The sequence below is a fragment of the Terrapene carolina genome, unplaced genomic scaffold, assembly GCF_002925995.2.
Source record: "Terrapene carolina triunguis isolate 2854851 unplaced genomic scaffold, T_m_triunguis-2.0 Scaffold193, whole genome shotgun sequence".
Lineage (NCBI taxonomy): Eukaryota > Metazoa > Chordata > Testudines > Emydidae > Terrapene > Terrapene triunguis.
This window is the reverse complement of record NW_020664544.1, coordinates 11,618,400-11,644,297: the sequence shown is the minus strand read 5'-3', so window position 1 is coordinate 11,644,297 and position 25,898 is coordinate 11,618,400. Positions and strand designations below refer to the sequence as shown.

Genomic DNA, 25,898 nt, shown 5'->3' with positions numbered 1-25,898 from the left:
ACCCCTTGTTTCCAATACTTTGGTTTACTGGCATAGGGATCTCTGTGCTTTGTTAAATAAACACCCACTTGCTTGCTCTGTAAACAAATCTAAGTTCTGTGTGTTAATTGGAGCTGGGATCTAAGGTATAACTAGTAAGCTGTGGTGCACTGGTCTTCTGGGAGCAATGGGCCTGGTAATTCTGTGAATGCCCAGTGGAGAAGGGGCCAGACACTATAGGAGATGCTCAGATGACTGGGGGCTGGAGCGTGCCTATTGCTAACCTATGAAGAAAGAGTGAGGCGTGTGGAGGCCTGGAGAGCAATGCTTGTGTTGCTAGTCAGGGAACTGAGTCCAGGCAGGCTCAGTCTAGGCCTTCTCACGCTAAGAGCAGGTGGTAGCGAGGTTGCCTCACAAGCCCGGGGAACCTTGGGAAGAGTCACAAACACTTCAGCCGGTTTTGCATTTTAAAGTTCACTCCCCTCAAAGGGAAGAACATCCAATAGATTTCCAACTTCCCTTGGCAGCCCAGAGCACTGTAGCCATGACGGGCGATGCTCGGTGACTGCTGTCACCATAGATCTTGAAGTGGGGTCCACCGCCTCTATTGGTGCTGAATGAGGCCCTAACTATTAACTGACCCTGAAATTTGTCCTTGGCTTCAGAAGGATGTTTCTCCAGGACCTCAATGGCCTTGTTCCAGTTCAAATGGTCAGAACAGGAAAGGAAATTTTGATAATTCGCCACACAAACTTGTAACTCGCAGACGAGTAGCTCTTCCTTCCCATGAGATCCAGTCTTTTCAGTTTCTTATCTTAAGGGGTGGTCTTAGAAGATTGTTGTTTAGTCATTGCCTGTGCTGCAGTCACCACTAAAGAACCAGGAGGAAGTTGAGAACAGAATTATTCAAATCCTACAGGAAGGACTTGATGTTGCTTTTATGTCTTCTTTGACACTAGTGGTAAAGATGGTGGAGTCTGCCACAATAAATGGACTGGTACAAAAATGCCCTTTTATAGAAAGTGCAAGTCTCTCAGGCAAAGGAGTGTGTAAAATGTCAAGCAATTAGTCCCTTTTCCTGGACAGTCTGCATTGGGATCCCCAATGCCTCCACCATGCACTGCAGAAGCTCTTGGTACATTTTATAGTTCGCCAATTGAGATGTAGGAGGTGGTACTATGACTTCATCTGACGATGAGGATGTTCCCGAATTGCACCAGCAAGTAGCTGTTGGAGCATAACTTCCTGCGTCATCTGGGGCTGTATGTCAGAAGCTTGAGAAGTCTACGGCACAACCAGTTGATTCTTCAAAGAATACCTCACCCTCAAGTGGATCTGGCTATGTGTTTAGAAAGTCATGAGACCATGGGGGCCAGTAAGGCCAGGAACCTTGGCCATACTGGTAAAGGGAATGAAGCCATGTAGGTGGATACAAGCAGAGGGTCTAGTGCTATCATGCCTATATCTACCCTTATTCCTAAAGGGTTTCTCTAATACATAAGGGCCGTAAAAGGGTATCCTAGCGGAACAGAATATGGAGCCCCCTTCACTACCCCCACAAGAAGAAGTGAAAACTCTTCTAATGGATGGGCTGATCTTAAGGGTGTCTGAGGAACATCACAGAAATGTAGGGCTGGAAGGAACATTGAGAGGTCATCTAGTCCAGCCCCCTGCACTGAGGCAGGACCAAGTAAACCTAGATGAGACCATCCCTGACAGGTGTTTGCCCAACCTGTTCTTAAACACCTCCGGTGATGAGGTTTCCACAACCACGCTTGGAAGTGTGTTCCAGAGCTTAAATGCACTTGTAGTTAGGAAGTTTTTCCTCATACACCTCTACCCCAATATAACGCAACCCGATATAACACGAATTCAGATATAACGCGGCAAAGCAGCATTCTGGGGGGGCGGGGCTGCGCACTCCGGTGGATCAAAGCAAGTTCGATATAACGCGGTTTCACCTATAACATGGTAAGATTTTTTGGCTCCTGAGGACAGCGTTATATCGAGGTAGTGGTGTATTTAACCTAAATCTCCCTTGCAGCAGATTAAGCCCATTACTCCTTGTCTGACCTTCAGTGGAGATGGAAACAATCGATCTCCATCCTCTTTATAACAGCCCTTAACATATTTGAAGACTGTCCTCAGGTCCCCCTTCAGCCTTCTTTTCTTCAGACTACATATGTCCAGTTTTTTAACCTTTCCTCATACGGCAGGTCATTTGCCTTTGATCATTTTTGTTGCTCTCGTCTGGACTGTCTCCAATTTATCCACATCTTTCTTAAAGTGTGGCACCCAGAACTGGACACAGTATTGCAGCTGAGGTCTCACCAGTGCCGACTGGAGTGGGACAATTACCTTCTGTGCTATACATTCGGCACTCCTGTTAATACACCTCAGAATGAGATTAGCCTTTTTTGTAACTGCATCACACTGTTGACTTGTATTCAATTTGTGACTGACTGTAACCCACACATCCTTTCCAGCAGTATCATCATCTAGCCAGGTATTCCACATTTTGTAATTGTTCATTTGATTTCAACTCCCTAAGTGTTGTACTTTGCACTTGTCTTTAATTAATTACGTTTTATTGATTTCAGACCCATTCTCTAATTTGTCAAAGTTGTTTAGAATTTGAATCCTGTCCTCCAAAGTGCTTGCAACCCATCCCAGCTCGGTGTCATCAGCAAATTTTACAAGCACACTCTCCATTCCATTATCCAAGTCATTAAATGACAATACTGAGTAGTACTGGACCCAAGTCTGACCCTTGTGAGACCCCATTAGACACGAAATCCTCTCTGGGCGCAAAGGGATGAGCCAGCAGCGGAACCAAGGACTCAGGACTCCTTCTCTCTGGGAGCCAGAGGGACCAAGGATTGGCCTCGAGCTGCCCTTCTTAAGTGACAAAGAAAGAGGTGACGTAGCAGGCACCTGAGGAGGAGATGTACTCCCATGCTCCTTGGCAGATGGTGTCCATCACACTCGAGGTCGCTAACCGGAGCAGGCACAGCCTTAGAGGCGGAAGAGATGGCTAACAGAGTAACATAACCTGTCTACTCCTATTCGAGAGTCCCCTGTTAATACATCCTAGGATCGCATTAGCTCTTTTGGCCCCGTTGACACACTGGGAGTTTGTCTTCAGCTGATTATCCATCATGACCCCCAAGTGTTTTTCAGAGTCCCTGCTTCCCGGGCTAGACTCCCCCACCCTATACGTATGGCCGACATTCTTTGCTCCGAGGAGAGGGAGTCTACGACTGAAATCCTCCCTAAAACAGGAGAGTTCAGCTAAACTAACTAAACCACTATCTCCAGTAAAAATTGTTAACTATCAAAAATTACTATTTACAAAATATAAAGAGAAAAACTTCAGTGGAGCAGGAGACCGAACACTGCTGCTGGCTCTGTCTCTCAGCCAGGGGCTGTGAGAAGGAACTGAGGCTTGCCTGGTTTTCTCAACCCTCATTGTGCCCTCGGTAAGGGGGGGCTTGAGGACATGAAGAGCGCAGCTAAAGCATTCTGATCTCCAGTGCATGGGGCACGTGTGCACCAGAAGTGCAGCACATCCAGCAAGCAGTCAACACCAATGGAGGTTACAGTGCGGTACAAACATATCCCACTCTGTCACACCGGTAATCCCGTTACCTTGCCAGTGTAGGGGATTCCAGCCTTGTAGGTCTCGTCAGCGTCCTCAAAGGTCACCGTAGCGATTTCAGACACGATCTTGCAGCTCTTGGTCGCGTTGAGCTCCACCCCTAGCAGGAGAGGGAGGGACGATAGGAGGAAGGTGCCAGGAGAGCCACCAGAGTTCAGGCTACGTCCCAGATTTCTCTCCATAACAATCCGTGCAGCCATTTCTACCCCCTCTCGCTATGTACTGGAGGGTGTGATTTGGGGGAGAATTTGGGAGGTTCGGCTGGGGTCAGAGAAGGATTTTCCTGGGGAATCTGGAAACTAGAAAATTTAGATCCACCTTCCCCTGGGGCTTAATCCCAAACCAGCCACTTGACATGTGCCAGCAGGGTCTCCTGGCTCTGCGGCCCTTTCCCCAGCACAGAGCTCTTTACTGAACGGCCCCAGAGCTGACCCCGTGCACAGGCCTCTCGGCACAGGGCCTGCCCCCAGAAAGGGCCGTTTTCAGAAGTGCCCAGTGACCCGTTGCCGTTCTGGACCCGCTCTCCTCCAGCCACTTCGCCATCGCTGATGTCAGCACCTGAGGGTAATGTTGTAGCCACCCCACAGTTACAGTTTTCAGCCAAACGGGTGTCGGCCGCTCTGGAAATCAGGATTCTTCTGGGTTAAATGTGGAGTTATCTGCTAAGCTATTAGCACTTGCAGTTTTGAATGCTAAGCACTAACATCACTGAGGCCGTGACTCAGGGCCCAGTGACACATGCTGGGCCTTCACTCCACTCTGCCAGCTCAGTCCACAGCCAGAGGCCACTCGCGGGAGGGTGTTTAGTCTTTGCATGAATATGCCCAGGTCTGAACTCCTCATGAGGAATTGATCCCAGTGATGGGCTGAACCAGAACCCCAGATCCAACCCCCCAATGCTACCTCTGGGCCCATCTCTAAAGCAGCTGGGCTACAAATGACATGACCACACGTGCAAGTGAGCCCCCTCTGCCCCTGGGGGTTTAGTGCTGGGAGCTGCCTGGGGGTGTGCATGTGTGCTTGATTTCAGTCCCACTGTCCCTAGGCTTGCCAATTTTGGTTGGATGTATTCCTGGAGGTTTCTTCGCATGACATAATCTTTAATTAAAGATTAATCTTTAATTCCTGGAGACTCCAGGCCAATCCTGGAGGGTTGTCAACCTTACCTGTCCCCTCCTCCACGAGAGACGCCTTGGCCTGGAAGCTCCTCTTGTAGCCAGAGTGGGTCAGGTTGAAGCGAGCCAGCCCCACCTCTGTCGAAAAGCAGCCATTGCTCTCAGTCTGGAGGAAGAGAATCACAGCCCGTTAGCAGCAGCTCTGCACCAGGCCCCGCAGGTGTCAGCTCAGCAGGTCTCTAATCGGGCTTGGCCTGGTTAGTGCCGGGACAGGAGACACTCAAAGAAAATCTGGGTGCTGAAGTCAGCAGCAGGGGGCGCTCTCACCTTGGATTCAGCCCTGACACCAGTACCCCAGCACAGCACTAGGGGGCGCTGTGTAGCTGGAGCTGCTGTGGGTGGGATGAGACGTAAAACAGGCCCTGGCCACCCGTGCCCATCACAGATCCCGTGGTGCTTGTCCCCCATCGTCGTGATAATGCTGGCTAATTCCAATCGGCCCCCTAGTCCCCCAGGGACTGAGAGCATTCGGGGAGATCTGTATCGTTCCATTGCCCCTGCCTAACGAGAGCTGCTGATGAGGAAGGGAGGCCGCGTAACCTGGAGCACTAGCCTAGGTCTGGAGAGACCTGGGGGCAAGTCCCTGCTCTGCCAGAGGCTGCCTGCAAGTCCCTCTGAGTACGGCTCCAGCAGAAACACCCTGCGGCCGCGAGTCTCAGAGCCCAGCCCTGCTGACCCCGCTTGTGCTGCGGGGCTAAAACCAGCAGGTTGACGGTCGGGTCCAGGCGCTAGACCCGGGTATGGGGGAGGGTCTCGGAGCCCAGGCTCCAGCCGAGCATCTACACTGTTCCTTTAGCCAAGCGGCACAAGCCCCAGGCAGCAGAGCTGGGCTCGGAGACACTGCCGCAGGGTTTTTGCTGTGCAGACGGACCCTGAGAATCTCCGTGCGTCAGTTCCCCATCTGTACAATGGGGACAGGAATCTGCCTCGCCTCCCGGCGGCTAGGAGGATCAGTGAGGCATTGAGATATTGTGGTGAAAGTGGGGGCCGTATAAGTCCCTAAGCCCTGCTACACAGCTGCCAGTTGTCTGTAGTGTGTGTGTTTGTGGTGTGCTTGCTGCTTGATTGAAATATACCGTATGGTCTGTTTGTTTGTGCTGACAGTGTGTGCTGAGCCTAGCGGCCTGCTAGGCAAGGCTGAGAGCTGCTTAAGGAGGCTGTGATCCCTAAGCCCTTTAGCCCCCATCACCCCTTAAACATGGGGCGGGGCTACTCAGGAATACCAGGGCTTTAAAAAGCCTGCTCCTAAGCAACCAGAGGAGCTAGCGAACAGGAGCGGCTAACAGGGGAGTTTTGCGAGGGAGTTTAGAGCAGGGAGTGTGAGCTGGGGGGCTAGATACTCTTAACATTCTTTACATTTAAAGCCCAAACCACCCCCTGATAAAACCAAAATAACAACAAAGGACCAAGCTTCAGGAGTAAAAAAAGAATGCAGGCAGAAGTCCAGCAACAGAGTGGGGGCTATCAAGTTTATTGCACCCAATGCAGCATGTATGATTACCTGCCCTACGGCAGGTGGCGTATGTGTGCATTCGGTGCAAGGAGCTCCTGGCCCTCAGATACTGTGCTTGGGAGGCCAGGGTGGCTGAACTGGAGGAGCTGAGGGAGACAGAGAGATACATAGATGAGACTTTCCGGGACACAGTAGAACAGTCCCACCCCCCCGTCTGACAGCCTCTGTGCTGTTGAGGAGGATGAAGGAGAACATCCAACTGGAGCAGAGGGAAATGATCCCATAGTTGGGACCCTCCTTTCAGATGATGTCGTGGTATCCTCTCGCCCTGAGGATACCGCTCTGGGGGAGGGAACTCCAGTTATTAGGAAGAGACAGGTAATAGTTATGGAGGATTCGATCATTAGAAACATAGATAGCTCGGTTTGCGATGACCGGGAGAACTGTATGGTGACTTGCCGGCCTGGTGTGAAGGTTGCAGATCTCTTGAGACATCTAGATAGACTTCTGTGTAGTGCTGGGGAGGAGCTGGTGGTTGTGGTATATGTAGATACCAATGACATAGGGAAGGATAGGAGAGAGGTCCTGGAGGCCAAATTTAGGCTAGGTAAGAGATTGAAGTCCAGGACCTCCATGGTGACATTATGCTTCTAGTTCCACATGCAGGGCCAGTTAGACAGGCAGAACTGCAGGGTCTCAATGTGTGGATGAGACAATGGTGTAGGGAGGAGGGGTTTAAGTTTATTAGGAACTGGGGAAACTTTTGGGAAAGGGGGAGCCTATATAGGAAGGATGGGCTCCACCTAAACCAAAATGGAACCAGATTGCTGGCACTTAAAATTAAAAAGGTCATAGAGCAGTTTTTAAACTAAGGCCTGGGGGAAAGCCAACAGATGCGGAGGAGCACGTGGTTCAGACAGCGACATCCCTTAGGGGAGGATCTATTAATGGAGATTTTTTATGTCCTAGTAAGTAGGAGAGGATGGAAGATGATAAAATACAGGTAGGATCTGATGAGAAACAGTCAAATGAAAAAAAAAAAGTCCCATTCAATTACATCATGTAATGGCAGACAGTTAAAAAGTGACAAGTTTTTAAATTGCTTATATACCAATGCTAGAAGTCTAAATAATAAGATAGGTGAACTAGAGTGCCCCATTTTAAATGAGGATATTGATATAATAAGCATCACAGAAACTTGGTGGAATGAAGATAATCAATGGGACACAGTAATACCAGGGTACAAAATATATCGGAAGGACAGAACAGGTCATGCTGGTAGGGGAGTGGCACTATATGTGAAAGAAAGAGTAGAATCAAATGAAGTAAAAATCTTAAATGAACCAAACAGTACCACAGAATCTCTATGGATAGTAATTCCATGCTTTAATAATAAGATTATAGCAGTAGGGATATATTACCAACCACCTGACCACGATGGTGATAGTGACTGTGAAATGCTCAGGGAGGTTAGAGAGGCTATAAAAATAAAAAACTCAATAATAATGGGGGATTTCAACTATCCCCATATTGACTGGGTTCATATCACCTCAGGAAGGGATGAAGAGAGAAAGTTTTTTGACACCTTAAATGACTGCTTCTTGGAGCAGCTAGTCCTGGAACCCACAAGAGGAGAGGCAATTCTTGATTTAATCCTAAGTGGAGCACAGGATCTGGTCCAAGCGGTGAATATAGCTGGACCGCTTGGTAATAGTGACCACAATATAATTAAATTTAACATCCATGTGGCAGGGAAAACACCACAGCAGCCCAACATGGTAGCATTTAATTTCAGAAAGGGGAACTACACAAAAATGAGGAAGTTAGTTAAACAGAAATTAAAAGGTACAGTGCCATAAGTGAGAACCCTGCAAGCTGCATGGAAACTTTTTAAAGACACCATATTAGAGTCTCAATTTAAATGTATCCCCCAAATTAAAAAACATAGAGAACCAAAAAAGTACCACTGTGGCCATACAACAAAGTAAAAGAAGCAGTGAGAGGCAAAAAGGCATCCTTTATTAAATGGAAGTTAAATCCTAGTGAGGAAACTAGAAAGGAGCATAAACTCTGGCAAATGAAGTGTGAAAATATAATTAGAAAGGCCAAAAAAGAATTTGAAGAACAGCTAGCCAAAGACTCAAAAAGTAATAGCAAACATTTTTTTAAGTACATCAGAAGCAGGAAGCCTGCTAAACAACCAGTGGGGCCACTGGACAATCGAGATGCTGAAGGAGCTCTCAAGGATGATAAGGCCATTGCGGAGAAACTAAATGAATTCTTTGCATCCGTCTTCACAGCTGAGGATGTGAGGGAGATTCCCAGACCTGAGCTGTCCTTTGTAGGTGACAAATCTGAGGAATTGTCACAGATTGAAGTGTCACTAGAGGAGGTTTTGGAATTAATTGATAAACTTAACAGTAACAAGTCACCGGGACCAGATGGCATTCACCCAAGAGTTCTGAAAGAACTCAAATGTGAAATTGCGGAACTATTAACTATGGTTCATAACCTGTCCTTTAAATCAGCTTCTGTACCAAATAATTGTAGGATAGCTAATGTCACGCCAATTTTTAAAAAGGGCTCCAGAGGTGATCCCAGCAATTACAGGCTGGTAAGCCTGACTTCAGTACTGGGCAAACTGGTTGAAACTATAGCGAAGAACAAAATTGTCAGACACATAGATGAATATAATTTGTTGGGGAAGAGTCAACATGGTTTTTGTAAAGGGAAATCATGCCTCGCCAATCTACTAGAATTCCTTGATGGGGACAACAAGCATGTGGACAAGGGGGATCCAGTGGATGTAGTGTATTTATATTTTCAGAAAGCCTTTGAGAAGGTCCCTCACCAAAGGCTCTTAAGCAAAGTAAGCTGTCATGGGATAAGAGGGAAGGTCTTCTCATGGATTGGTAACTGGTTAAAAGATAGGAAACAAAGGGTAGGAATAAATGGTAGGTTTTCAGAATGAAGAGAGGTAAATAGTGGTGTCCCCCAGGGGTCTGTACTGGGACCAGTACTATTCAACATATTCATAAATGATCTGGAAAAAGGGGTAAACAGTGAAGTGGCAAAATTTGCAGATGATACAAAACTACTCAAGATAGTTAAATCCCAGGCAGAGTGGAAAGAGCTACAAAAGGATCTCTCAAAACTGGGTGACTGGGCAACAAAATGGCAGATGAAATTCAATGTTGATAAATGCAAAGTAATGCACATTGGAAAACATAATCCTAACCAATGTTCCCTCTAATTTTTTCCATCCATGTGCGGAATAAATTTTGTTATGTGTACCGAGGTATGTGCCTATGTGCACTACCAGTAGAAAAAAATAACCTAGATCTAATATATTTTTAAAAAGTTACCATAGGAATAATTACCCCAGCCAGGACAGGTTAGGCATTTTAGAACTCAATACTCACATAATTAAATTTAAGTGTAAGAGAAATAAAAATTATGAAATGCATAGACCAGTCAAAACACTAAAATAACAGACTTTCAAAGAATAAAATTACAGAGAATATATGTGCATTACAGGAAGTACCAAGAGGTAGCAACAATAATACAAGTATGTGTTGGGAGGTGACTGTGACAGAGACAGAGTGTGTGTGTGACAGACTCTGTGTGTGACACAGAGACTGTGTGTCTGTGACACAGAGACAGTGTGTGTGCTGGCTGCTGGGGAAAGCTGTGCACTGTCTCTTTAAGACACTCACTGAAAGCTTTCCTGCTCTGTCCTGAGCCCTGTTGTCTCCCCTCCTCAGCTCTGCGGAGATGGGGTACCTGGGCATGGGGAAGGGGAGAGAGACAGAGACTCTGTGAGCTGGCTGCTGGGGAAAACTGAGAAACAGTGCCCTCACTGTCCCTTTAAGAAAGGCACTCAGCCACTCACCATTCAGAGGGCAGCAGCTAACCAACCTGATAGTCATCTATGATGAGATAACTGGCTCTGTGGATATGGAGAAAGTGGTGGACCTGATATATCTTGACTTTAGCAAAGCTTTTGATATGGTTTCCCACAGTATTCTTGCCAGCAAGTTAAAGAAGTATGGATTGGATGAATGGACTATAAGGTGGATAGAAAGCTGGCTAGATTGTCGGGCTCAATGGGTAGTGATCAATGGCTCGATGTCTAGTTGGCAGCCGGTACCAAGCGGTCGGTCCTGGGACCAGTTTTGTACAACATCTTTATTAATGATGTGGATGATGGGATGGATTGCACCCTCAGCAAGTTTGCAGATGACAGTAAGCTGGGGGGAGAGGTAGATACGCTGGAGGGTAGGGATAGGGTCCAGAGTGACCTAGACAAATTACACTGCTCTACAGCCAAAATGCTTCTGAAATAAATGTAGCCAAACTTTACTAATTCTGGGTCACTGAGAATGAAAATGATGCTTAAAATTGTTGATTGGCTCTAGTTTTCAAGATATGCTATTGGGTCAGTATATACGACCCTTGACTTGGGAATGGCGGAGGATAAGTGAGTTATAAAGGGAAGGGATCTCAATTTAAACCAGAAATGACTAAAATACATCTTTAACTGGATCTATGAATAAATCTATGACTGGGTTTGGACAGTACTTGCTTTTTAGGCAAAACAATGAATGATGCAATCTGAAGCTGGTATTGCGTCATACATGATATGAATTGCATCATGTTATTCCTAGAAGTCATGGATGATGCAATCATAACGAAGCTTACATCACTCTGCTGAACAAATTGCCCTATATCAGCTCTAGAAATCATACAGTGTCGTGCTCTCTTATTTGTCAGTGTTTGATTTTGCAAAGGGACACATTTCTGTTTAGCCAAAGTGAGCAGAGATGCCTCGTACTTGTGTGAACTGTGCAGATAACTTCTGCTATGTTTGTGGTGAAGTGACTTTTGCATCACAAAAGCGCAGTATAACCACTATGGTTAAGAAAGCCTATCACCTTTATTTTGGCTGCAAAATTGGAGATCAGGACAAGAGGTGGGCCCCACACATATGCTGCAACACTTGTGCAACAAATCTTCGCCAGTGGTTGAACAGGAAAAGGAAATCTATGCCTTTTGCAGTGCCAATGATTTGGAGAGAGCCAACAGATCATACCAGCAATTGTTACTTCTGCATGGTGCCTCCAGTTGGGAAAGGTGTGTCAAAGAAGAAAAAGTGGACTGTGCATTATCAAAACATTCCATCAGCTATACGCCCAGTACCCCATGGAGAAGGACTGCCGGTTCCTGATGCACCAGAATCATTCTCACTTGAGTCAGATGAGGAAGAGGAAGAGGATGAAACTTCTGGTCCTGAACCATCAATGTCACAGGACCCACATTTTCTCCCATCCTCCTCCTCTGAACCACACCTCAGAACACAAGGTGAACTGAATGACCTTGTCAGGGATTTGGAACTACCCAAGAGTAAGGCAGAGCTGTTGGGCTCCAGACTACAGCAGTGGAATCTCCTGGCAGGTGATGTTAGGGTTTCCATGTTCCGTGACCATCAAAAGGATCTTGTCCCATTCTTCTTCATGGAAGGTGATCTTGTAGCCTGCAACAACATCGATGGTGTGATGGCAGCCCTCAACATCGTTCACGATCCAGATGAGTGGAGACTGTTCATTGATTCATCGAAGACGAGTCTTAAAGCTGTTTTACTGTATAATGGCAATGTTTTGCCATCAATTCCAGTTGGTCATGCAGTCCATATGAAGGAAACCTATGACAACATGAAACAACTTTTGAGGTGCATAAACTATGACCAACATCAGTGGCAGCTTTGTGGCAATTTGAAGGTTGTTGCTCTCTTGCTTGGTCTGCAGACTGGATACACAAAGTACTGCTGTTTTCTCTGCGAATGGGATAGTCGTGCAAGAGATTCCCACTACATCAAGAAAGATTGGCCACTCTGACAGTCATTGGAGCCTGGGAGGAAAAGTGTTCAGCATCCACCACTTGTTGAATCGAGGAAGATTTTGTTACCACCCTTACACATCAAGCTGGGTCTGATGAAGAACTTTGTCAAGGCCATTGACAAAACACAAGCAGCTTTCAAGTACTTCCGTGGAAAATTTCCAAGGTTAAGTGAAGCTAAGATAAAGGAAGGTGTCTTTGTTGGTCCTCAGATTCGTGAACTTCTTCGAGATGATGCATTTGACCATGCACTGCGTGGCAAGAAAAAGACGGCATGGAAAGCCTTCCAGTTAGTGGCAATAAATTTTCTCGGAAACAACAAGGCAGATAACTACAGGTTGTTGGTGGAAAACCTCCTCAAGGCATACAAAAGCCTTGGTTGCAACATGTCACTAAAGATACATTTTTTGCACTCTCATCTAGATTTTTTTCCACCAAACTGCGGAGCAGTGAGCGACGAGAACGGCGAGCGATTTCACCAGGACATTGCAACAATGGAGAAACGCTATCAGGGCAAATGGAGCCCATCAATGCTTGCAGACTATTGCTGGACAGTGACAAGAGATCCTCCATTTAATGAATACAAGAGACAAGCCAAGAAGCGCCGAGTAGACACTGAATAGGACTAAACTATGTACATAATAGTTTTTTGCCTTTTGTTTCATAATAAATTTTATTTATATAACCCTTTTGCTGATTTTTAAAGTGTTACATAAACAGGACAGGTGAAATATTATCATGTAAAGCAACCATAAACACATGAAAAGACCTAGGTTTACAATTTATGATTAAAACTCTACTATCTACACAATATAAATAGACATAAAATAAAAACTTAAATATTTTAGAAACAGTAGCCAATCAGTTGTTTTAATTGTCATATTTGAATTCAGCACATCAAAATACATAATAAATAGCACATTTTATCTCTGAAGCAGACGACTTCTCAAAAATTGTAGATCAGTGTTAGAGGATTGGGCCAAAAGAAATCTGATGAAGTTCAACAAGGACAAGTGCAGAGCCCTGCACTTAGGAAGGAAGAATCCCATGCACTGCTACAGGCTGGGGACCGACTGGCTAAGCAGCAATTCTGCAGAAAAGGACCTGGGGATTACAGTGGACGAGAAGCTGGATATGAGTCAGCAGTGTGCCCTTGTTGCCAAGAAGGCCAACAGTATATTGGGCTGTATTAGTAGGAGCATTGCCAGCAGATCGAGGGAAGGGATTATTCCCCTCTGTGACGTTATTGATATAATCTGGGACCATATAGATCATTGTTGCAACCAAGGTCCGGTAGTGGCACGCAAATCTTGTATAAAGGGGGTCAAATGGGGTGTCTAAGACAAGGTTATGGTTTACTGGTTATGATTAGGCTGTCTATATGTGTGTATCAATTTTGTAGTTGAAGTTATGAATATTGGCTCTATACTGTCTGTATTTCAAACTTATGCTATGCTGCTGGGTGACATCCCAGACAAACTGGTGTTAGCTCTGCCTAGCCTGCTTGATGGCCCATTAAGGACCATCAGCTATACAATGGACCCATTGAGAGAAGGCAAATATGCCTTGAGACTCAGCAAAGTATGCAGGGACTGGCCCATGTGACTCCAGACTCCATTTTGCTGTAATTTTCCACAGTAAGAACAAAGGTGTTCTTACACCTGGAAAAGACTATATAAGGCTGATGCCTCATCTCCATCTGGTCTTCAATCCTGCTTCATACCTCTGGAGGGACTTTGCTACAAGATGAAGCTTTGAACAAAGGACTGAGGACCCATCCCAGCGTGGGATGTATTCCAGAGACTTGATTTGAACCTGCAGTTTATTCTATCGCTGCTGCAAGCCTGAACCAAGAACTTTGCCATTACTGTATGTAATTGATTCCATTTAACCAATTCTAACACTCATCTCTATCTTTTACCTTTTATGAATAAACCTTTAGATTTTAGATTCTAAAGGACTGGCAACAGCGTGATTTGTGGGTAAGATCTGATTTGTATATTGACCTGGGTCTGGGGCTTGGTCCTTTGGGATCAGGAGAACCTTTTTCTTTTACTGGGGTGTTGGTTTTCATAACCATTTGTCCCCATAACGAGTGGCACTGGTGGTAATACTGGGAAACTGGAGTGTGTAAGGAGATTGCTTGTGAGACTTGCGGTTAGCCAGTGGGGTGAGACCGAAGTCCTCTTAGTCTGGCTGGTTTGGTTTGCCTTAGAGGTGGAAAAACCCCAGCCTTGGGCTGTAACTGCCCTGTTTGAGCAATTTGTCCTGAGTTGGCACTCTCAGTTGGGTTCCGCCAGAACCGCATTGTCACACCCTCTATTCGGCACTGGTGAGGCCACATCTGGAGTATTGCATCTAGATTTGGTCCCCCTACTAAAGAAGGCATGTAGACAAATTGGAGAGAGTCCAGCGGAGGCCAACGAAAATGATTAGGGGGCTGGGGCACATGAGTTATGAGGAGAGGCTGAGGGAACTGGGCTTATTTAGTCTGCAGAAGAGAAGAGTGAGGGGGGATTTGATAGCAGCCTTCAACTTCCAGAAGGGGGGAGCGGGTTCCAAAGAGGATGGAACTCGGCTGTTCTCAGTGGTGGCAGATGACAGAACAAGGAGTAATGGTTTCATCGTCAACTATTTCACTAGGAGGATGGCGAAGCACTGGAATGGGTTACCTAGGGAGGTGGTGGAATCTCCATCCTTAAAGGTTTTTAAGGCCCGGCATGACAAAGCCCTGGCTGGGATGATTTAGTTGGGGTTGGTCCTGCTTTGAACAGGGGGTTGGACTAGATGACCTCCTGAGGTCCCTCCCAACCCTGATATTCTATGTTTCTATGATCCCAGTCCTACTGAGCCAGGCTGTCCCCTCTGCCCTGTTTTGTGGAGATGGGGTACAGGGGCAAGGGAAGGGGGACACCATGACATCAGCACCCACCCCCCTGCTCTGCACAGCGAGCAGGAGGGTCCCGGCTCCCGGGAGCAGCTGCAGGATGGAGCAACATGGGGGGAGGGGCACCTGAACACATGCTGCTGGCTGCTCTGCTAATTAGCTGGGTGGCACTTAATTCTCATCTCTCGCAGTTTACAGGGAACACAGATCCCAACTATACATATAAAATGATGGGGTCTAAATTAGCTGTTACCACTCAAGAGAGAGATCTTGGAGTCATTGTGGATAGTTCTCTGAAAACATCCACTCAATGTGCAGCGGCAGTCAAAAAAGCAAACAGAATGTTGGGAATCATTAAGACAGGGATAGATAATAAGACAGAAAATATCATGTTGCCTCTATTTAAATCCAAGGTATGGCCACATCTTGAAAACTGTGTGCAGATGCGGTCGACCCATCTCAAAAAAGATATACTGGAATTGGAAAAGGTTCAGAAAAGGGAAACAACAATGATTAGGGGTATGGAACGGTTGCCATATGAGGAGAGATTAATAAGACTAGGACTTTTCAGCTTGGAAAAGAGACGACTAAGGGGCGATATGACAGAGGTCTATAAACTCATGACTGGTGTGGAGAAAGTAAATAAGGAAGTGTTATTTACTCCTTCTCATAACACAAGAACTAGGGGTCACCAAATGCAATTAACAGGCAGCAGGTTTAAAACAAACAAAAGGAAGTATTTCTTCACACAACACACAGTCAACCTGTGGAACTCTTTGCCAGAGGATGTTGTGAAAGCCAAGACTCTAACAGGGTTCAAAAAAGAACTAGATAAGTTCATGGAGGGTAGGTCCATCAATGGCTATTAGCCAGGATGGACAGGAATGGTGTCCATAGCCTCTGTTTGTCAGAAGCTGGGAATGGGCGATGGGGGATGGATCACTTGGTGATACCTGTTCTGTTCATTCCCTCTGGGGCACCTGGCATTGGCCACTGTCCGCAGACAGGACACTGGGCTAGATGGACCTTTGGTCTGACCCAGTCTGGCCGCTCTTATGTCCCCACCCCCCAATGTCACCAACATCACCAAGGCAGATCACAGCGCCCCCTCTGGCCAGTGTAAGAAAAACATGGAGAGGAGCCTCCTCCAGCAGCATGTCATGTGCCTCCCCAGTCGCACTCACCTGGCCAGTAAGCTCCGTGCACAGAGCCCCGGTTAGCTCGGCATGAAGATGGTACCCGTGATATGCTGGTTGTTCCTCCCGACACAGGCTGGCCTGGACCCTCCCCAGGACGGGCTTCCCGTAGGTGTATCTGTTTAGCAGAGGGGAGGGAGAGGGTAAGTGGGAGGGGAGGGGGCCAACGCCCCTGCTCATGGGGGGCAGGTCCCTGCTGGGGTGGGGCTCATCGTGTGGGTGGGAGTGAGAGCCCCAGGGAGCCCTGCCTGGCCATGAGCATGGGGCAGAGGGGCGCAGGCAGGGAAGGGGCAGGTCAGATTCTGGCTTGGGGGGCGGGGGAGGAAGGTCCAGGGCAGTTCCAGCCCCCCCTTATCAGCCCGGCAGGGCTGGTTTCACACTCACTGGCCGCACACCCACAGCAGGATCGTCTCATCCAGCACCGTCACCACGGGGGGCAGCTCCAGGGTCACTTCGAACTTGGGCAGCACTGGGGGCAGAGAGGGACGGGGTGAAACCGACCTGCAGTCCCGGCTCGGGGGTTTCATCATGATCCTCGGCCTTGGAGCTTCTCCCTGGGTCTTGCAGCCCCCCCCTCCCCCAATCTCCCGGCTGGGCAGGAAGGGGAAGGGCCCGGAAATGGAGCGGGGCTGGGAAGAGGCTGCAGATTGCAGCAGTAGGGTTGCCAGGTGTCCGGTTTTCGACTGGAACGCCCGGTCGAAAAGGGACCCTGGAGGCTCCGGTTGGCACCACAGACCGGGCTGTTAAAACTCCGGTCGGCGGGGCAGTGGGGCTAAGGCAGGCTCCCTGTGTGCCGTGGCTATTTGTTGCTCCCAGAAGCAGCGGCATGTCCCCCCTCCGGCTCCTACCCATAGGGGCAGCCAGGGGGCTCCGAATGCTACCCCCGTCCCAAGCGCCGCCCCCCACAGCTCCCATTGGCTGGGAACCATGGCTGGGAGCTGGAGGGGGGACATGCCACTGCTTCCAGGAGCTGCTTGAGATAAGCAACGCCCACAGCCGGCACCCCCGAGCCACCCCCTGTGCCCCAACCCCCTACCCCAACCCCAGCCCAGATCCCCCTTCTGCACCCCAAACTCCTCATTCCCGGCCCCACCCCAGAGCTCACACCCCCCGTCGGAGCCAAAAAAGTCGGGTCAGTGGGACAGGGCTTAAAAAAAAGGACTGTTCTGGCCAGGGATGTATGGTCACCCTAGCTCGAGACCAGGGACAACGTGGGCCTGAAAGCGGGGACACGTCAGGGACCATGGGGGCCCATTGACATGGGCGTTTCTCCTGGCTGATGAGGTCCCGGCTGTTTCCCTCTGGGAGTTGGTGTTCGGCTGGGACCTTGTCCCCAGCAGGGCCCTGCCAGGCAGCCTGGCCAGACAGGGCCAAATTCACCCCTGGGCTCAGCCCAGAGAAGCCGGGGGGCTGCTCCATGGCACTTTGTCCCTCAGGGTCTGGGCCGTCCTGGGGCACTGACAGGAGCTGGCTGGGCGGCTCTGAGGCCCAGAAGCCCCAGGAGGGGAGCGTGTGTTGGGGCTGGGTGAATGTGCAGCACTGGGATGGGGCACCGGGTGGGGCGGGAAGTCGGGGGTGCCTGCTTTTTCCCTCCTGCTTGCGGTATGGGCGGTTGGCCAGCAGTGGAAAGAGGGGAGCATTGGGGGGGGTGGGGCTCAAGGGCAGGGTGTGTGGGGAACCGGGGGTGGGAGGAAGTTGGCGGGGTCAGTGGCAGGTGTCTGGGGCAAGGGTGGGGGTAGGAGGCAGTTGGGGGCTCAGGCAGGGTGTCTGGGGCAGGGGGGTGGGAGGCAGTTGGGAGGGTCAGGGCAGGGTGTCTGGGGGAGGGTGGGGGTAGGTGGCAGCTGTTTCAAGGGAGACATCAGAGCTCTTCTCTCCCCCTCCCCCGCAGGAGCCAGAGGAGGTTATTTTTGGGGTAGAAGATGGAGAAGGAGCCATTGACATTTCCCTCCCTCTCCCAGCAACACCAGCTCTGGGAAGGGTGTGTTTGTGTGAAGAGCCCTTGTGCTCCAGGAGGAGCAGAGGTGGGGCTGGGGGGCACAGGGCAGATGTGGGTCGCTACCCTGGGCCCCGCTGCGCACCGTATTCCTCCACGCTGAACGAGTGCTTCGTCCCCTGCGCCTCGATGGCGTACGTCCCCAGGGCCGGCTCTGCAGACAGCGGGAGGGACAGATCCACGATGCCCTGCTGCGGAGTCACGTCTCGCCACTGGGCGATCCGGTTCCCGTTGGGATCCTGGCAAACGGACACGCCCTGCTCAGCCGCTGCCCCCACACACGGCTTCTCCCCGGCAGCCCCCGAGTGCCTCATGCTGCCGACGGGGGCTGGATCGACCGCCGGGGGCTCAAATCCTTCTCCTTAGCCTGGAGCAGGCACCGCCGGGCAGCCGCTGGGTAAGAGGGCCCCTGCCAGTGCCCCTCAGCCCTGACCCGAGGACACTGCCCCGGGGGGAACAGGCTCCCAAGGGACACTCCATCTCCAGCCTGGACAAAGCCCAGGGAACTCGCCGTAGGGACCGTTTCCATCTCAGTGCTAGGCCTCTGTGGGTATGTTTCCTGCCCCCCTCTCCCCACGCAGCCTCCCCAAACCTCCACCCCTCCCCTCTGCCCCTGCAGCTCCCAGAGACCCTCCCTCCTCCCCTGCCCTTCCCCCATTCAGGCTCCCAAGGGAGCTCCCTGCTGAGTTCCCCACTGGCCTGATCAAGTCACTACCTGACCCAGAGTTCGGGGGCTGGGAACATTTGGGGTGAGCGACTCAGGCAGGGTTCCCAGCCAGGCTCAAACCCACCTGCCTCCCGGACAGACAGTCCCAGACGCTGCAAACTCGGGGTGGGGAGGACGTAACCCAATGGCACAAATGTCCCCTCCCTGCCCCCATGTGGCCCAGCCAGAAATGCCCTGTGCTCTGGGACCCTTTGCACCCCCACAGCAGGGCAGAGGGGTCTAGGGCTGGATTGCTGGACACTGTGGTCACAGCCCAAACTCTTCTGGGATCCCCACGACTGAACACCCCCGGGGGCCCTCGGATGAGCCGGACAGGAAGAGGAGGAGGCTGGAGAGGCACAGACTGACCTGCACGGTCACCAGGGGCAGCTGCAAAGCAAACAGACAGGAGATGGCTGGTTAGAGGGACGGGAAACACCCCCCACTGTCCAGGGGTCTGCCTGTGACCTCCCCAGGGCCGGGGTGTCTCTGGGGCCATGGGGGATCATGCGGACAGCAGTGGGGGTGACAGAGAGCAGGGACAGGAAGGGGAGTCCATGAGGCTGGAGCCCTCGCACCTCCCATGCCCGCCTCCCGCGTTGGTGGAGACAGGGCAGTGGGTGGCTGGTGTGTGCGTGGAGGAGCAGGGCGAGATGCTGGGGTCTCTGCCAAGGGGCAGTCTAAAGGCTGGGGGGTCTGCGTTGCAGCCAGTGCCCGGGCGAGGTGGCTGGGAGGGGAGCTGTCAATCTGTATTTAAACACTGGGCCCGATTCTGCCACCTCACTCAGAGCGCACAGCACGGTTAGGCTGAAAGGTGCTAATGACTGTCATCCCGGGAGAGGGAGGGGGCTGGCATCCACAGCCAATCACAGACTGCACTAAAGCCAGTGGGTGCCCAGCGCCCTCATTCCGGCTCCATGCAATGTGCAATCAACCCTCTCTGCGCAGTAAAGAGACTGCAAACAACAGAGGCCACTGCCCAAGGCACTAGGCTCTGTACCCCAGGGGGCTGCTCCACACGGCTGTTTTCAGCAGGCCAGCACAAGCCCTGCTACTGCAAGTCTGTTAACCTGCCCTGGGAGACTCGCCCCCTGCAGCAGTGAAGACCAGGGTGGCCGCTGAGGCATTCCCAGAATACCAGAGATCCCGGGATTTCCAGGAATGGTGTGGGCCTGTCCCCGCTGGCGTGACCTCGCACACTCGGTGTGTGTGAGTTCACGCCAGCAGGGGCGGAGCAGTGCGTTCTTCCAAATGGTGCCCCCCATCCAATACCAGACACAAGCATGTACTGGATGGGGGCAAACCACCCAAGGAGAGGACTGTCCGATTTCAAACCAGATGAATGGCCTGCCTGGTGTAAACAAACCTAACGTGTTCAGTGCACCAGGGCCCTGGTACCCTGCCCCCGACCCCCCACCCCCAGCTCTCACCTTCCGGGTACTGGGAATGAAGTCTTTGTCCAAACTGACGATTCGAAACTTCACTGGAAAGGAGCAGAGGCGGGAATCAGCCCTGACTTGGTTTGTGTGAGTGAATTCCCAGCTGGGGAAGGTCCCAGCCGGACGCCCCGGGCAGTGACGGCCTCTGTGAACCTGCAGAATGGGCCCAGCCCGGGCAGCGCAGCGCCAGCTTCCCCACGCTGCCCTCTGCCAATGAGCCACGGCCCTGCCCTGCGTGGCTGGAGGCTGCCAGGGGAGGCCGATGGGTGCTGAACACAACTCCATGAACTGCCTCAGGAACAACTCTGACATCATAATCAAAAAGGCTGACAAAGGAGGTGCTGTCATCATCATGAATAAGTTGGAATATGAACAAGAGGCCTCCAGGCAGCTAACACCACAGTCTACAGGCCATGATCCTCTGATCCCACTGAGGGTTACCAAAAGAAATTACACCATCTGCTCAAGAAACTCCCTAAAGAAGCACAGGAACAAATCTACACTGACACTCCCCTAGAGCCCCGACCAGGGGTATTCTACCTGCTATCCAAAATGCATAAACCTGGGAATCCTGGACGCCACATCATCTCAGGCATTGGCACCCTGACAGCAGGATTGTCTGGCTATGTAGACTCTCTCCTCAGGCCCTACGCTACCAGCACTCCTAGCTATCTTCGAGACACCACTGACTTCCTGAGGAAACTACAATCCATTGATGATCTTCCAGAAAACACCACCCTGGCCACTATGGATGTAGAAGCTCTCTACACCAACATTCCACACAAAGATGGACTACAAGCCGTCAGGAACAGTATCCCCGATAATGTCACGGCAAACCTGGTGGCTGAATTTTGTGACTTTGTCCTCACCCACAACTATTTCACATTTGGGGACAATGTATATCTTCAAGTCAGCGGCACTGCTATGGGTACCCGCATGGCCCCACAGTATGCCAACATTTTTATGGCTGACTTAGAACAACGCTTCCTCAGCTCTTGTCCCCTAACACCCCTACTCTACTTGCACTACATTGATGACATCTTCATCATCTGGACCCATGGAAAGAAGCCCTCGAGGAATTCCACCATGATTTTAACAATTTCCATCCCACCATCAACCTCAGCCTAGACCAATCCACACAAATGGTCCATTTCCTTGACACTACTGTGCTAATAAGCGATGGTCACATAAACACCACCCTATACCAAAAACCTACTGACCGCTATACTTACCTACATGACTCCAGCTTTCATCCAGGACACACCACATGATCCATTGTCTACAGCCAAGGTCTAAGATACAACCACATTTGCTCCAATCCCTCAGACAGGAGACAAACACCTACAAGATCTCTATCTAGTGTTCTTAAAACTACAGTACCCACCTGCTGAAGTGAAAAAACAGATTGACAGAGCCAGAAGAGTACCCAGAAGTCACCTACTACAGGACAGGCCCAACAAAGAAAATAACAGAACGCCACTAGCCGTCACCTTCAGCCCCCAACTAAAACCTCTCCAACACATCATCAAAGATCTACAACCTATCCTTAAAGATGATCCCTCACTCCCAGAGATCTTGGGAGACAGACCTGTCCTCGCTTACAGACAGCCCCCCAACCTGAAGCAAATACTCACCAGCAACCACACACCACACCACAAAAACACTAACCCAGGAACCAAACTCTGCAACAAACCCCGTTGCCAACTTTGTCCACATATCTATTCAAGTGACACCATCATAGGACTTAATCACATCAGCCACGCCATCAGGGGCTCGTTCACCTGCACATCTACCAATGTGATATATGCCATCATGTGCCAGCAATGCCCTTCTGCCACGTACATTGGCCAAACCGGACTGTCTCTACACAAAAGAATAAATGGACACAAATCTGACATCAGGAATCATAACATTCAAAAACCAGTAGGAGAACACTTCAACCTCTCTGGTCTCTCAATAACAGACTTAAAGGTGGCAATTTTGCAACAGAAAAGCTTCAAAAACAGACTCCAAGGAGAGAATGATGAACTTGAATTAATATACAAACTACATACCAACAATTTAGGCTTAAACAGAGACTGGGAATGGCTGAGCCATTACATATATTGAATCTATTTCCCCATGTTAAGTATCCTCACACCTTCTTGTCAAACTGTCTGAAATGGGCTATCTAGATTATCACTACAAAAGTTTTTTTCTCCTGCTGATAACAGCTCATCTTAATTAATTAGCCTCGTAGAGTTGGTAGGGCAACTCCGACCTGTTCATGTCCTCTGTATGTATATATATCTCATCACTATATGTTCCATTCTATGCAACCGATGAAGTGGGCTGTAGCCCACAAAAGCTTATGCTCAAATTAATTTGTTAGTCTCTAAGGTGCCACAAGTACTCCTGTTCTTTTTTCATAGAATCATAGAATATCAGGGTTGGAAGGGACCTCAGTTGGTCATCAAGTCCAACCCCCTGCACAAAACAGGACCAATCCCCAACTAAATCATCCCAGCCAGGGCTTTGTCGATCACCAAGGACAGGCTGAGACCCCTACTTGGTTCCATATAGCCCCCCAAACAGGCCTCCGGCTTTGGGCCTCTTCTCCCCTGGGGCCGGGTGCAGATAGGGGCCTAGAAGTGAGAGTCCCAAATCCCTCGCTAGGCCCCTATCCCATCCCCAGAGCCTGGGAATCCATCCCAAGGGCCTGGGGCCCTAAGAAAATCCCTCCAGCAGCACCTGCCCTCTCACCTGTCTGTCCCGGCTTGTAGATGGCCTTGTCCGTCTGCACAAAGGTCCCGGGCTGCAGCGCCCGCAGCAGCACTTTCTTCCGCTCAGAGAACTGCAGGGCATCTCCCCGGATTGAGACGTGCAGCTCTGCCACTTCCTGTTGCCCCCCGGACGGGGCTGGAACCTGCACACGGGAAACCCCAGCAAGGCCACCGCGGCCGGTAACCGGCCGATCGTGGTGCAGACCCGCTATCACGTGGGGGGGCAGTGGTGTTTGTGAGTCCCTGTCCGGCCCCCACCAAACACAGGAACCCCTCTCCCCAGCCTGGGGGCCCTGAATGGGAGGGAGCATGAACCTGGGGCGTTCGATGGAGTTGGAAGCCAGGGTGCTCTCTGTACCCACCACCCCATCCCCGCTCCCTCCTGCCTGTCGCTGCTGAGGGATGGGCTCGAGTTCTGTGGCTACAGCTGCCCATTGAGTGACCAGCTCCGTGCCCATGGCCAGTCCCCTGAGCCCTGCTGTGCCCGGGGCCTGAGGCTGGGCTGGGGCTGCAGACCCGGGGCTGACGGGCTCCATACCCATGGCCAGTGCCCGGGGCCGTGCCGATGGCTGCAGGCGGGGGCTCACCTGGAAGCGCACGTTCTCGTGCAGACGGGGCTCCTGGACCTCTCTCTCCAGCAGGGTGATAGCGCTGAGCCCATCCACCCTCTCCAGCCGGACGCTCACCCGGACGGTCTCGTTGAGGTCGCTGAGATGAACTGACACCGTCCCCGTGTGCGGGTGGTAGAGCTCGGCTGGGCTCACCACCACATAGTGCCTGGGGAGGGGAAAGCACCGGGGGAAGTGGGAGAAGGGGATGGGAGGGGACAGCCCAGAGCCTCCCCCAGGACCGGGGGTGACTCCCGATTTCTGAGTGTCCCTCCTGCTGGGGCCAGAGGTGGGTTGACGGTGCTGGAGACTGATTTGTTTCTCTAACCACAGGGCAGGGGCAGGGCAAGGCCCCCCCTCTACATCCCCCACCCCAGCCTGCCTCCCGCAGAGCTGGAGGGGTCCCGGGGGCGCAGAGAGGGGCTCAGTCCCCCTCCATCCCCGGCCTCTCGGGTGCTCAGTCTGCCCAGAAGGGGGCAGCTAGTGGCACTGAGAGTGAGCAGAGACCCCTGTGCACAGCGGGGGGAGGCTGGTTAGTCTGGGGCTGTACTGAGCACCTGAGCCCTTTGCAGCCAGTTACTGGCTTAGATACAACCCCACGCCCACCCCCAGACGAGTCGGCACCCCGGGGCCTCCACCCACCTTCGCAGGAACCCTTTTGCATTTGCACCTTCGGGGCACTGTCCTGTTCTGGCTAAGACGTTCGTTTAACGCACTGGGTTCGTCAATAATTACTGTTCTATTTCACTGGTGCCTAGAGGCCCACCCCAGCTGGGCCCCCTGCACTGAGGCTGGACAGACCCGCAGGCAGAGACAGGGTGCGGCCCAAGGAGGTGACAGGCTGATGGGAGCAGGCGGCCACAGAGGATCATCACCCCATGGTAGAGAGGGGAGCTGAGGCTCAGAGGGTCGGTGTCTGGCCGGGGGCGCACAGGGCGTCTGTAACAGAGCTGGGCACTGAACCGAGATCTCATGCCCCCCAAGCCACTGCCTTAACCAGAGAAAACCTCCACCACTGCTTGGAGGGGCCGGACCAGGGGGGCCCAGGAGGGATCCAGCATCAGGGACTGAGCTCCCAGGGGAGAACGGACCTGTCCCATCAGTTTCGGATCGAGCAGCCCCCTCATCGGTGCCCTCGGCTGCTTCCAACCCCCCCACCCCGCACTGCCCACCACGCGGACAGACAGACAGACACGGACAGGGCTTACGGCTCTGCAGACGTCCCAGCTGTGAGGTGCAGGAGGAGCAGCAGGCAGGCCGGGGTTACCGGGGCCCCCATTCCTGGGGTGCAGGCAGACGGGCAGGCACAAGGGGACACACACACGTCACCCCCCTCTGGGTCCTTCTTCCTCCCTCTCCCCCACGCTCTGTGCTGGAGAGCAGCCTGCTCTGCCCTAATGGAGCTGGAGCTTCGCTTTGATCCGGGGTAAACAAGGGACGTGTCAGGTCTCTGGCTGGGGCTGGGGACGCAGCCAGGACAATATTTACCCACCGCCCCCAGCTGCTGGATTCGAGGCTCTGACAGGTTGTTGCAGCTTGAGTCAGAGGATGCTGCCTGGCAAAGGCTCAGGTGGGCCAGGAGGCTCCTTGCATTGGTTACACGGCAGGGGGTGGGACCCCTCTGGGGGTCAGTGTTGTGCAGTAGCCAGGATGCTGGGAAAGCCCTGGCAGGAGCAGGGGGGAGGAGCTTGCTGAGAAATGAGTTTGTTAAAGTGGGTTCTGGCAGCGACCCCACAACTGCAATGCAAATGAGAAGAACGTTGGGGTTGCTGAGCCTGTCTCATGAAAACTCCATTCACGATCGCTTCTAACGTTCCCACACTGGGATGGCCGGGGATGAACTTTCCATGCTCAGGCTCTGCCTTGGGTTGAATGTTTTTGTAAACTTTCAGCAAAAACAAGTCAAGCCATTCCTGAGAACACGGTTAGCATTAACACAGGTAGTTTTTTCCAGGGCAATCCATTTTTTCTGAGCATTTCGTTGAGGAGTTCTAGCGCCTCCATGCCTCGGAGCCTGGAATTGAAATTTGGCAGGGGGATTGTGCTAGGGGAAGAGAAGGGTTTTTCCTCTTGCCATGAAAATCCACGTTGATGTGGCTAGATTATAAAGTACAGAACATTGCCATTTGCACATGATCAGTAGAGTG

The 25,898-nt window shown here is 51.1% G+C and overlaps 1 protein-coding gene across 1 annotated transcript; it reads right to left on the bottom strand.

The window, feature by feature from the left end:
- Nucleotides 1–3,627: 3,627 nt before the first annotated feature.
- Nucleotides 3,628–25,214, bottom strand: LOC112124181 (alpha-2-macroglobulin-like protein 1; the record flags this gene model as incomplete). The annotated part of the gene is made up of 10 exons (XM_029912233.1): nt 24,960–25,214; nt 23,731–23,920; nt 23,124–23,286; nt 20,373–20,425; nt 19,312–19,332; nt 18,322–18,475; nt 16,628–16,712; nt 16,232–16,361; nt 4,804–4,918; nt 3,628–3,737 (listed from the first exon to the last, which is right to left on the bottom strand). Coding segments are annotated over exons 1-10 (1,092 nt in total), but the record flags the coding sequence as incomplete, so codon positions are not given.
- Nucleotides 25,215–25,898: the final 684 nt, after the last annotated feature.